Below are 13151 nucleotides of genomic sequence, written 5' to 3' on the forward strand. Positions count from 1 at the left end.
TGTTTTTGTAGGACTTACGGCCTAATGCTCCTAGATATAATGTAGATGATGGAAGATACCTATCTGGATGCATAAACACTTTGGCTGACCCATTAGATTTGTAAATTAAGGATTTCTTTACTTCTGTACACGATCAAGCAGTAAACTTTTGTCGAATCAGTAAGGCATTTGTATGGTTATTGGTTGTGAAAATAGATATTCCAGTTTTTGGGTATGCAATGAAAATGTTACAAATAATTTTTTGGGGAATTAGTAGTTTTTATGACTTATTTTGAGTCTTGGATTGTGATTGTTTGTCAAGGAAATGTTTCTTGTAAGGTTGTGTGTATTCATTTAAACTAGGCTATTATAAATTGTAAACATTCAAGAAGCAATATTTTGAAAGTTCTCTTTCTCTCTTGGGATTTTAATGTTTTTTCTTTTTGTAATTTGTGGTGGTTTGAGGGTCAGCTTGATAGTTTATGAAAGTATATGGTGTTTGTTATTTTGATAGAATCTGAAGTGTGGTGTGTTGAGTGTTTTTTGAGAGTTTTAGGAGAATGTATGGTATTGGGGGATATTTGATAGTTTCTGTAAAGTGGGGAGTTTTGGTGGCATTTTGATAGTTTGTAGAAAGGGTGTGGGATGGGGAATTTTGATTATTTGTGAAGAGGGTATGTTTGGGAAATTTTAATATTTTAAATAATGGGTGTTTGTTTGTTTTGGGGCATTTTTTGTGTGTGACTGTAAGTTGCAGTTTGATGCCTTTCATGGTTTTATGAGCATGGGTATGTTCTGAAAGAGTAAGTTTTGTTGGAAAGCTGAGGGTTGTTTTTGTTGAAAACTTGTTGCGGTCAATTTGTTAGTGTTGACAAGATGGGAAACTTCTTATCTGCTTGTTGGCAAGCTTTTATTAAAAACTTGTACGTTTGAAAGGAGGGGAATTAGGACAAAATTTGCTCTACAATTGCTTGTTTTTAAATAGTGTGTTGCTTTGAGTGTTTTTATTTGGATTTTATTTTAGCATACATGGGAATTGGAGGGAGAATTTTTGAAAGTGCAGATGATTGGTGTAAAGTTCATTCATTCATTCATTCATTCATAGGGAACTGTTATGCTGTTTTTGCATTGGTTTACTGCTCGTTGTCCATTGAATATTTGATTCCTATTGATCATAGCCTGATCATTTCTTTGCTAAATAAGCAAGTACAAACTTAGCCATTGCTGTAGGATCATTTTTCTTCTGTAAAAAGTTTTGAATATACTACTAATGAAGAATTCCCTTAAAAGTAATTTTTCTTTAGCATGGTAGTATGCAACAGTATTGCATAATTTGTTTACACACTTTGGTAAAGTTTTTCATGAGGTGGTTAACAGACATGAAACCAGTTTGCTTTTTTGAAATTTCATTTTACCATATATTCAATTTTTTAAGTGCTTTCAAGATAGAGGAAAACTTGTCAGTGGCATTGTTTTGAAAAATTTCATGGCCTTTGTAAATGTAAAATGCTTGAAAATAAATTTTTTACAGCTTGTGTGCATGGGTGCGAAAAGAGAATTGTATATGGTGAAAGTGAGCCTATTCATTTCAAAGTCAAAGGTTAATTTGTGGATAAAAGCAAATTGCATTTAAGGTCATATGAAGGTTTTGCTAGTAAATATGGTTGCTTAAGCCATTCTAATCCACTATTCTATTTTAAATTAACATAGTTTCTCTTGGTGGAAGCCTCGCTGTCTATGGAATGTGTGGCTTTCTGTTACTTGATGTTATAGACAGGGATGGAACTTTGAAGTAAAGAATTTATCATAGAATTAAGTGTAATTTATATGTGATTGAATATTATAACATTTCTTGGCAGTCATTGATTGGGAAATAACCTTGTTATGCAAGAAATTTTGCTTGGCTTTCTTTTTTTAGGACATCATAATAAAATTTTGATGTAGACAGAATTGGAGTTTAATGATCTTTTTGTAAAATAAGCATATACCAAGTTAGGTAAACTGATGTGCTTGACCATTTTCTATTAAGATATTTGTCACAGTTTCTGTAGAATCCCTGTTGTATTGTGCAATGTGTCATACTTCAGGCTACCCCATCTGAGTGACTATAGTAATTTCTTGCATTTGTACTCCAGAGGCATTCCTATTTAGTACTGTATATATAACTCACTTTCCACAAGCCTATGTTCTGGTGCTAAAAGAGACAGCATGTAGATTTTTTAGCAGTTTGCAGTTTGTGGAGCTTTATGAATGAAAGAATGAAGCCTCTGTGTTTCAAGTACAGTATTTCTTTTTCAGGAAGAATGAACAATTTTGGTTGTTTGTTGTTTCTGTACAGTACCTGAGCATAAGCTCTAAGATTGCCAACTCCAATTTCCTCTACCTTGACAGATGATGGGAACAAGCATAGATTGAATAAATTAAGATAAATTTTTTACAATCTAAGAAAAGTTGTGTAGATTAGAATATGAACCGTTTTGCCAGTCTCCTCGTGGATATTTTGTTTTCTCAAAGAGAAATGGTGTAACTTATGACATGTTAAATTTACTCTTGCTTCACTTTCCTTATTTCTTTTCCTCTTCCTACCCTTCACTTGTTGCTTGGTTGATAATGTTTGCCTAATGCCTTTTGAAGAGTAGTTTGTATGTTGAGTCAAAATCTAATTTTATTTTGTAAATATTCTCTACAGTTTTATATCATGGGGGCTCTTCCCCTTATTTTATTTATTTTTTCTTTTGTTCTCTTGCTTTCTTCTTGATCAGTGGTAATTGTTATCCTAAAGTACTGTAATTGTAGAGACCTTGTTATGGTACTGTTGTTTTCTTTGGATAAATGTCATACACGTTCTGCTTAGACAATTTTTTCTACTTTACTGCAAGCAGCTGGGAGTTAATGTGCTCTGCTAACCTACCCCTATATTTTGAAATGATTTTTTTTCCCTTTCAGAACATAACACTAATCCACGTGTCCATCCCCACGAACATTGTTCTTTTCTAAAATATTAATATAAACCCACCAATAATTGGATTTTAAATTTTTAATAATGTACAGTATATATTTTATAGCCATAGAATCAATATAAATAATTTTTGTTGATCGTTAGAATCTGTATAACTGGGTTATGCATGGCCCAGTTACTCCATTCTTGATGGTAGTTTGAAATTGTGAATGTTGGCCATTTACTGGAGGCCTGGCATATGCACAAGTAAACATGGAGGGCAAGGGAGAGCTTTACATTGACTGGCACACTTTGGGTGTGTAACCTTTACAGAGATTTTATGAATCTTTCATGTTGGGAACTTGTCAGTACTGTTAATAAATAATTGGAAATTGTGCATAAACTTTTCCGTTATTTAAAATGGTAGCAGTTGCTTTAGGTTATCAGAAAATTTTTTTTCAGTTTCACACTTGTATAGGAATGAAATCTGTTGTAATGTTGAATATTGCCAGGTAACGAGAGGTACATCAGCCCGCAAACATTGGTATTTACCTCCCTTATCAAAGTAGATTAATTGAACTGACCTTGAAAATTCCCAGAGTAAAGGAGGCGTGAAAAGCTCTAATATAAACTGAAATCCTAATTTGACTAACAGTTGTTGGATAGAAAAATACTCTACCAATAATTTGCACTATCTTGCAAGTTATTTTATTTCACACCCTTTCTTGCCAGTAATTACAGTCTGTCTGAATGTTGCTCCTTATTTTTAAATTAGAATGTTAACCAATTTTATAGAAAACATCAACATAAGGCAGCATTCATGAAGGTTAAATAACAGTAATTCAGAAAACAAAATTGGTACTCGAGGCATTGCTGTTGGAATGTCATGGAGCACATTGGCAATGCATCTTCCTGTTCATTCAGAAAGAAAATTGTTGTAAGATCTTGGCGGAATGGACCTTCTACTTAAGGAAATTAAAATTTGTTGCTAGGTTGGAGTGTAGAAATTTGAACTTGGTTATATACCCTTAGTGAATGCACCTTACGTAAAATTGTTAGCAACAAGATGGTCAAAACATTTAATTCAGAAATAGTGAGTTAACTACCAGTCCCATAGGTATAAAATAAACCATTTATCTTATTTTAACCATGTGTAGTGTTAAAACTTTCTGCAGTGATCTCCTCCTCCTCTGTAGGCTTGAAAACAAAGCTGTTGCTGGTTATTTTTCATTTTATTTTTTCTCCAAGATGTACTGTCTTTATAGTAAATGTGGATGGCCAGGGTTGTGCACTCCTATTGGTTCTGTATAGTATATCAAGGGAAACAGTTTTACATCGCCAAACTTTAAAACAAATTTTTATCAAAGACATTTTAATTTACTGGGGGCCGGGGAGTCCTGAGCCTAAATTGGATAATGTTTGACACATCTTTTACTCTGGGATAATTTTATAATGATTTCATATCATGGGTTGATATGTGAATAATTGTTGATTAGCATTTTGGCATTTTTCATAAAATTATATGAATTTGACTATATATATATGAGGATTCTGATTTTGATACAGGTTTCATACTCAACAATTACCTAAAGCACCCAAACATTCAAATTGTGTATTTATCCTTGTTGGGTGTTATAATGGGAATATTTTCTCCATATTGGTTAGTAATTTTATATTAATTTATTGTAGCATATGAAGGGAAATAGGCACAGGGAGCATTTTGATTTAGTAATTTTTATAAAGTGATTTTTGAATTTTGAGAAAGGTAAGTATACAGTGCAATACTTTTCATTTTGTAGGGACATTGCAGCTATTACTCCCTTAGTTTTGAACTCTTACCAGCTTAAATTTGTTTTTCTTGAATGAGTACTTGCCATGTCATATTGTTTAACTTGATCCACTCAAATGGTTCTACAAAGGAAGTACCACAAAGTCTAACCTTCTGATTTGCAGTGTTTAAGTTACTTTGTCACAGACAATAGTATATAAGATCACAGTATTTGTAATTATAGTATGCACGAGAATTTTAGCTTTTCCAAGTAAAAGTATTTTAGGAGATGCTTTGCGTTTTGGTTTGACCAACTTACACCCCATTTGAAGGGAGCGTTATTTTGTGATAGTTTCGTATCCTTTGCCTCTCCTTTATAAAATAAGGTAATTTATACATTTTATTAGCTAACCTGATGTTACTTATTATTTATTCTTATTACATGTCACTTGATGTAAGTAAATGGTATTCTTTTTATTATTATTATTATTATTATAGTTATATTATTGCCTTGTCATTTTTATTTGTACTTAGTTATTAATTGGTTGTTCTAATTATTATTGTTAGTTATTCCCCCTTATGGGTTTATTATTATTATGTCATGTTTTTTTTCTCCTTTTCTTTTCTTCCTGCGTGTTGCTGTGCTCTTTAGCCATTACTATTGGACGGCTAGGCTATGTCTGCCCAAATGAAGTGGCCCCCCTGTTGCAACAGTTTATCAGGCAGTGGTGTGTAAACCCTCGATTTCAGTTGTATTATCTTTTAGCATTATTATCATTCCACAGATAATGTTTCTAGAACTTCATTTATATTCCAGCCTTTTTCAGATCCTCCCTCATTGTTAGTTCAGTCTGTTCTTTTCCCCTTTTGACATAAGAAAGGAAAAAATGGAAAAGTATTATAATGCATGTGATGTGTTTCAGTTACAAGTTTTAGTTGGGGTGTTGTCAAAATGATGCTTTAGGAAAAGGTTGAGGTACATTTTTTTTTTTTCAGTTTTTAGTTTTTAGGTTATGGTTTTATGGTGTTCAGTTTAAATACCAATATATATTATACATGATGGTTAATATAGTATTAATGGGATCTGCGTAAACAGGATTAAACATAAAAGAAAAATCTGCAAACCAGGACCAAGATGGGAATGCAGGCAGAAAGTGTACAGGACAAGTGTAAGTGGAGAAATGTGTAAGTCTTTAAGCAAAACCTGACATAAACTACAGTATTTATGATGGTAGGCTACTCCCAACTAGCATAAGTCTGAGATGATTGCAACAACTTGCTGTGTAAGGTAAAACATTTGATTTAGCGAGTTAGGAATAGGAACTTGGCTGCTTTATAAAAGATAGTAGTGAAAATTGGTGAAATTTTACTGGTGGCAAAATGTAGTTAACATTGGAAATATTTATTAGTAAGAAATAGGCCAGATGGTAAGAGGATTTGTGGAATTTTCGAAAATTATGAAGTTGGTAAGAATTATGTTGAAGGTTTGGTGTAAAGTTTTTAGTTGTAAATAGTTTAAGAGTATAGTTAGAAATAGTTTTGGTAATCAAGTTCTAACTCACGTTGGGATTGAGGCCAGAGCTGTAAAATGAAAGGCAATGATAATGCCAGTGACCCACAGAGGCCAGAAAAAAAGATTAAACCAATACTTTTGGTTGTATAATTGAAGGAATGAAAACTAGCTATCATTACCATTTGTCAGGGTTGTGTTATTGAAGTACCTTGGCATACTCTGAAGCTATTTTAATTTTGTAGTTTACCATTGTAATTGACAGCTACACATATGCATTATATGCTCATACCACATTTTTATTTTCCTTGATACATTTAGACATGGTGCCTTTTTACTTTTAATTTTGTGTAATGGAAGCCACAAGGAATTGCTTTGGCCATTGTCAGTAGGCACTTCACTTCTGCAGTGTATTATGACATATATATAATTTACTAGACACTTTCAGTTAACCTTTTTTTTCCATGTTCATTCCTATTCTAAGTATTTTTGTTTTAAGGTTTATCTTTAGTGTTCCTTCCATCTCAAAAGAAAGTCTGTAAGGATAGAAATGTGGGTGGAAATTAAATTTGGCAGCTGTCCCTCCAACTATTTTATTTTTATTGCCTATTAATATTGTAAAGTTAATTTTATCCCATTTATTTTATCCTTTGCAACACCATGCATTGGCCTGCAAATAACCCTTTGGATCGAGAATTATTTTTAGATATTGTAAGAGGAAGCCAAAGCCCTTGTGATTTTAGTGTGGCATCAGCGAGTTTATTTTTTTATTTTTCTTACCTCACCAGCTGCAGAATCCCCCTCCCCCTCCTCTACACCCCTACTCCGCCCCCCCCCCCCTTTTTTTATTTTTTAATATATATTTTATTTAGCCTGGTGTCTTCTCTCCCCTCTCACACCTTCAACAGTTTGTTTTATCATATTCCTTTGATACTTACCTGGGTTGCGATTACACTAGTGTGAAACCTGTATTTAGGAGGTTCTGGTTGTTTTGTTATAAGTAGGGAGCAGAACAGCTTCACAGTAATAATTTGAGATGGTCCTAGTATGATTTACTTTTACTTGTGTGACTAACCTTTTTATTTAGTAAAGAATGAGAGGTGTTGTAAAGGTCTGAATGTCTTGAAGCAGTAACACGAGCCAAGTTTTTAAGTATGTACGGGAGAAAATGGTGTAACCTTACATTGTGGAAATTGGTGAGGGTAAAATAATGTGGGAAGTGAGGAGTTACAAGTATTGAGGTGTGTGTGTTGACGGCAAGTAGTTCAGTGTGTTGTTGATTGGGGATGGGCTTTTATGTGAGGAAATCATGATACTTAACGTGCGATGAAATCATAATAGTACTTAGATGTTTAGGCCATATGTACATTTACTGAAAATGTGATGCATCCAAGAGGAAAAGTGTGTAAATGGCACAGATGTAAAAAGGAAGTGTTAATGAAAGTGTAGTGTTTATATACACAGGTGGCTGCTAAAGTTTTAATTAGCATTAGTGATGATTTTTTTTCTTTTTATAAGTGGAGGGGAGGTATGTTACAGTTACAGAGTTATTGAATAGTAAGCTTTAGTTGGATATAGGTTTATCTTGAACTGAAACAACCAGAATAAGTTGTATTTTGTTCCAGTTTTATACTGAAATATATTGGATTATGGTTTTAACTACTTTAATGAGAATTTTTGCGTCGTGGCCCAGGATAAGTAGTAATTATCTTGCTAGTATAGAAATGCTTTTCCATGTGTTGTATTTTTTCCCTGAGACTAGATCATTGTTTAAATAGTAGATGAAATTTCCGAGACCATTGCCATTGGATGACTGCCAGGTAGATTCTTTTCTTGCTTTTTAGATTCGGCAGTCATTGGGTAATAACATCAATTTTCTGCTTTCTCATTTTTTTCCTTTAGTTTTGATTCTTCACTATTTTTCATAGTAAATATTTTGCTCCAAATGTTTTGTAAGTGTGACATTTTTCACTCCTTAATTGTTTGAATTTATGCTTATTAACTTCAGAGATTGGTGTTTCCTGTGCTTACCTTAGAACAAATTTCTTCTGTTAATTTTATTTTTTTTAGCATATTTGTCTGTGTCCTATATTTAACAAAATTAAGTTTGAAGTAATGTTAATTTATACCATTACAAACCTCTTTGGAATATAGTAATTGTTGTAGTTTAGCTTAGTATGATTATTATTAAATACAGTATTTTTAGTTTCACCCAGCTTCGTAGATTCATTCCCTGTGTAGAGAATTGGTGACATTGATGTCCACGGAGGTTTGGGTGGAACCATTTTTGTGTGTAGTTGGTATTTTTCCATAGTAATGAGAAATTATCTAAAAATGCCTTTTTTTTTTCTCTCTCTTTCCCTTCGTTTACTCCGTTTTGTCGTCATCGGGGTGACTCAATGTACCTGGTCTGTTTCTTGATGTTGACGGAACTTCACACCAACGTTCCTTACGTTGAACCCTACTCAGGTGTATATCGCTGCGTAATATCCGAGATAATGAAGAGAAGGACTCAGCATTCCGTGGGGTATGCAATATGATCAGTGTCAACCCAGGCGGAGTTGTGGAAGACTTCATTTTTTTCTGTGATGCAATAGCATCATGGGTGAATCCAAAGCAGGATTTGAAAGAGATGTTCCATAAAGTAAGTTGGCTTGATCTTAACAAAGGGTTTCATTGAAGTTTTTTTATTTCATTTGTTTCTCATGTGTGTGACAGTCTGTTCACCACACATATATGACAGTCTGCTCATTTATGTGGTTTTTATACTATTGGGTAACACTGTTTGCTTGTGTAAAAGCATTGTTAAGAGTTAGTATTCATTGGAAATTTTCTTTTTCTTTGTGAAGATCTTGCACTGCTTCAAGGAACAAGTTGGCGAAGAGAACTGGAAACGCTTCACAGAACAGTTCCCACCGCCATTGAAGGAACGTCTTTCCCAGCATTATGGCGTTTGAGCAGGTTTGTTTTCTAATTCATTTAACTTTGTGTTAGTTTGTCCAGCTCACATGCATGACCACTTTTCAAACCTTGAACTAGAAGAGTAATGACAGATGGTCACATTTCCTTAAAATCCTGTGCCTGTGTTGACTAGAGCTGTGAATTGGGTTCATTTCATAGCTGACATCGGCTGTGTTTGTCGTCATATGTGGAGGAAAGAGAGAACAGAGAAAAATAGTGTTCAGTTCTCCATCAAAATGTGTACTGTATCATCAGAATTCATAGGTAATCCTCACTAAAATGGGGTGGAACTGCTTTAGAGATAGATACATACCAGCCCGAGAAGAGTCTACTTGAGACTCGGAGGTCTGGAAAAACTAACCCCTATTAATAATAATAATAGAGATACATTTGCTCCCCCTCCCTTTCTCATTACTATTATGCATTTATGATTAGTGCATTTCTCTTAAATGCAATTGACTTTTTCTGTTATATTTCAGTCGTACAGTATATTTGATTAAACATAGCTACATTGAATTGATTTATTGTTGATAGTTAATTGCTCCTTGTTCAAGAAATCTGTTGGGAGAGTGACATGCGAGTAGATAATAGTGGTGCATAAAACTAACGGGTAAAGGATAAAACCTTATTTGTTCATATACGAAACAAACCTGCTGTCTTAACATTAGGATAATACTAGCGGCAAGCTGGAAACCAGTAGAATTAAAAATAAACTTGAGATCCAGGGACTATTGGCATCTATACCAGGTCACAGGGTATGGAGTACCCAGAATGCCCTTGGCGTCCCGTGGCCTGACAGTTACTTTCCTACCGCCTTTTAAGATAGGACGTGATTACTTTCTATGTTTTAAAGCCCGTTTTAGTTTACCCGATTTTATTCATTTTTTCCCTTTTTACTTTTTCTTTCTCTGGGTGTTCTCAGTGTGGGTGTGATCTGATAGGTGTGTGTACGTTGTGAGATGGAGAAATTCGCTTCACCAACAGAAATTTCTTCGGGTTCCCAGAAAAGACAAAGGAAACCCCCTGGAGTGATTGGGTTTCCTTGTTCAAGATTTTTTACTTTGGTGTTTGCAGATCCATATTCAACGTTTAGTAGGTGCAGAGAAAACGTGTGTACTATTACTAATTCTTGTTCAGTTTGTCGTGATTGATCGGTGGAAGAGTGGATGAAGTTTTATGGGAAAGGCCAGTGCATAAAAAAAAGGAGACGATGCCATCTTTGGATGACCAAGTGTTGTTGGCTTCTTTTGTATTGGCAATACACCAGGCTGCTCCATATTTCCCATACTCCTTCAGTTTCTTCTAGCGATTCGTTATTGGAAACGCCAGGAGGGGTTTTGGGTAATTTTATGCATAATTACGCTCCATCATTCCCGGCAGGGAGAGGGGGAGCATCGCCATCTTTGTTCCAGGTGTCGGCTCTCGATGCGCAGAGAATGGAAGGAACATGGTCGGCGTTAGGCCTACCAGCCGTACCAACCTTGGAGGGGTTGCTGTCTCATTACATGGCGTCGCAATTCCACCATGGCCCTCGTCCCCCTGGCCTGCACTTTATGGGAGCTAATGCCGCAGCAATGACAACAACATCAATGTTTCCGGTGATGCAGAACGTTGGAGGTAGTTTTGCAGGACATGCAGGGCTGCCAGCAGCAGCTGCTCAGTCTCTCCCTATAAAAGTGGTGACGTTACAACCTGCGTCACACACTGACATAGCAGACGCGATGACGTCACAGCCTACTGTTTCTCTATCTACTTCGTTGCCTCCTGAACCAAATACACTTTCTGACTCGGTACACACAGTCATGAAAAAATTACAAGCTCTTGAGGAGAAGAGGTTTAAAAAAAGACCAAAAAAGACATGAAACGTCTTCATCATCTTCCTCTAGTTCGGTGTCATCGCAAAGTTCGATGATGTCACTGCGTGTACCAGTCAAGCGTTGGAGGATATGGGACTGTGTGACTGATCCTCGGGCCAAGAGGAGAAGAGTAAATTCTTCTTCATCTTCGAGCCAGGACTGTCACATCCCAGTCGGCAACAAAGTAAAGAAGACAGGGGCTGGTAAACTTAACGCTAACGGATGAAGTCGTTTACAGACTTCCGAATGCGTGAAAGCATCGACGGTCACTGGGATAGCGGCTGCCGCAGAGATGCCAGCAGAGACGACAAAGAGTCTTAAGAGAGATTACACTGCCGTTGATAAAATCAACGATGAGTGGGAAGAGTCCAACAAGGAATAAAGAATCACTGGAAGGTTTGGCAGGAATTTGGAGCAGAGCAGAGGGTGGTGGATGTTCTCGGAGTTGGCTATTTGATTCCGTACGAAGTAACCGCACCTCTGACAGAACAACCATTACCGTACCACGCTTATGCTCAGGAACCTCGGAAGGCTTTTATATTGCAAGAGGAAGTGAAGAAGATGATGGAAAAAGGGCCTGTGGAACAAGTATGAATTCTGTCAAAGGGGTTTTACAGCCGCATTTTCCTTGTCCCCCAAAGCCAATGGGGATTGGAGGACAGTAATAGATCTGTCAACATTGAGTCTGTTTGTAAGATGAACCAGATTCAGGATGGAGACTTCAAAGACTTTTCTACAAGCAGTCAGGGTCAAGGATTTTATGCTGACAGTGGACTTGAAGGACATACTTTCAGATCCCAGTCCTTCAGTCTTCCATGAAATTTCTCCGCTTCTGTCTTTAAGAGAAAGTTTTCCAATTCAGTCTCTTGTGCTTCGGGTTGACAACATTTCCGCAAGTTTTTACAAGAGTATTCACTCTCATGTCAACATGGGCACATTCTCAGGGGATTGGACGTATTAAACGTCGAGTCAAAATGTCTCCCGTATGCCGATTGGACGTATCATACGTCGGCTCAAAAAAGTTTTTTTAAAAATTCGCGGAAAAATACTTATAGGCCTACCAGCCGAAAACTTTTGTATCACGCGCCTTGGGGGATGCTGGGAGTTCACGGATCAAGGCGTTGTTTTGTTTACAATCGCTACGCAGGCGCGCAAGCGCGAATTTCTTTCTTATCACACTAAAAAAGTATCAGTGACACATCTCGGAAATTATTTCGTCACTTTGACATAATTTTTGCACCATTTTAAATTATCCTTTACATGAAGTATTATATATGAAAATGTGCCCAATTTCATTTAAAATACAACAAAAAAATACTCATGATTGTAACTTTTATCATTTTGAAATATTTTCATATAAATAACGATAAGTGCAAATATTTTCAACTTCAGTCAACTTTGATCTAAAATAAGAAATGGTCGAGAAGAAACGCATTTGTAAGCTAAAATTTTATATTATAGTAATATTCAATCATTTGCCTTCATTTTTCAACAAATTGGACGTCTAGCACAATATTTTTCGTTTATATGGTTGAATTTATGAAAAAACTTTTTCCTTATTCGTTCGTGCGATAACTCTTCCGATAAATTTTTTCGTGCGATTGTCGTAATGTTTGCACCCTTTTAAATTTGCCGTTACATAAAGTTTTATATATGGAAATGTGCGCAATTTCATGCACAATACAACAAAAAACAACCCATGGTTGTAGCTTTTATCAGTTTCGAAATATTTTCATATAAATAACGTTAAGTGCAAAAATTTCAACTTTCGGTCAACTTTGACTCTACCGAAATAGTCGAAAAACCGCAATAAGTAAATAAAACTCTTATATTCTAGTAATATTCATCATTTACCTTCATTTTGCAACGTCTTGGAAGTCTCTAGCACAATATTTCGATTTATGGTGAATTTATGAAAAAAAAAAAAAAAAACCATTTCCTTACGTTTCGCAGCGGTAACTCTTCCGAAAAAATCAGAATTTTTTGTGCGATTATCGAAATGTTTGCACCATTTAAAATTAGCTGTTACATGAAGTTTTATATATTAAAATGTGCGCAATTTCATGTAGAATACAACTAAAAATGATTGAAGGTTGTAGCTTTTCTCTTTTTTCGAAATATTTGCATATAAATCATGAT

The 13151-nt window shown here is 35.4% G+C and overlaps 1 protein-coding gene across 4 annotated transcripts in view; it reads left to right on the forward strand.

Moving 5' to 3' along the window:
- The window catches only part of LOC135195060 (transportin-1-like), an 89164-nt gene that overhangs the window by 61253 nt on the left and 14760 nt on the right, over positions 1–13151 (forward strand). For 3 of the 4 annotated variants that reach the window (XM_064221415.1, XM_064221417.1, XM_064221418.1), the window contains 3 exons: positions 5338–5413; positions 8665–8839; positions 9045–9156. In XM_064221415.1, coding sequence (XP_064077485.1) covers positions 5338–5413; positions 8665–8839; positions 9045–9152 — 359 coding nt within the window. In that variant the 3' untranslated portion in view covers positions 9153–9156. Of the gene's footprint in view, positions 1–5337; positions 5414–8664; positions 8840–9044; positions 9157–13151 lie in introns of those variants that run through there. The other variant, XR_010310060.1, reaches the window with a different exon arrangement.

This window comes from Macrobrachium nipponense, chromosome 15, assembly GCF_015104395.2.
Source record: "Macrobrachium nipponense isolate FS-2020 chromosome 15, ASM1510439v2, whole genome shotgun sequence".
Classification (NCBI taxonomy): Eukaryota; Metazoa; Arthropoda; class Malacostraca; order Decapoda; family Palaemonidae; genus Macrobrachium; species Macrobrachium nipponense.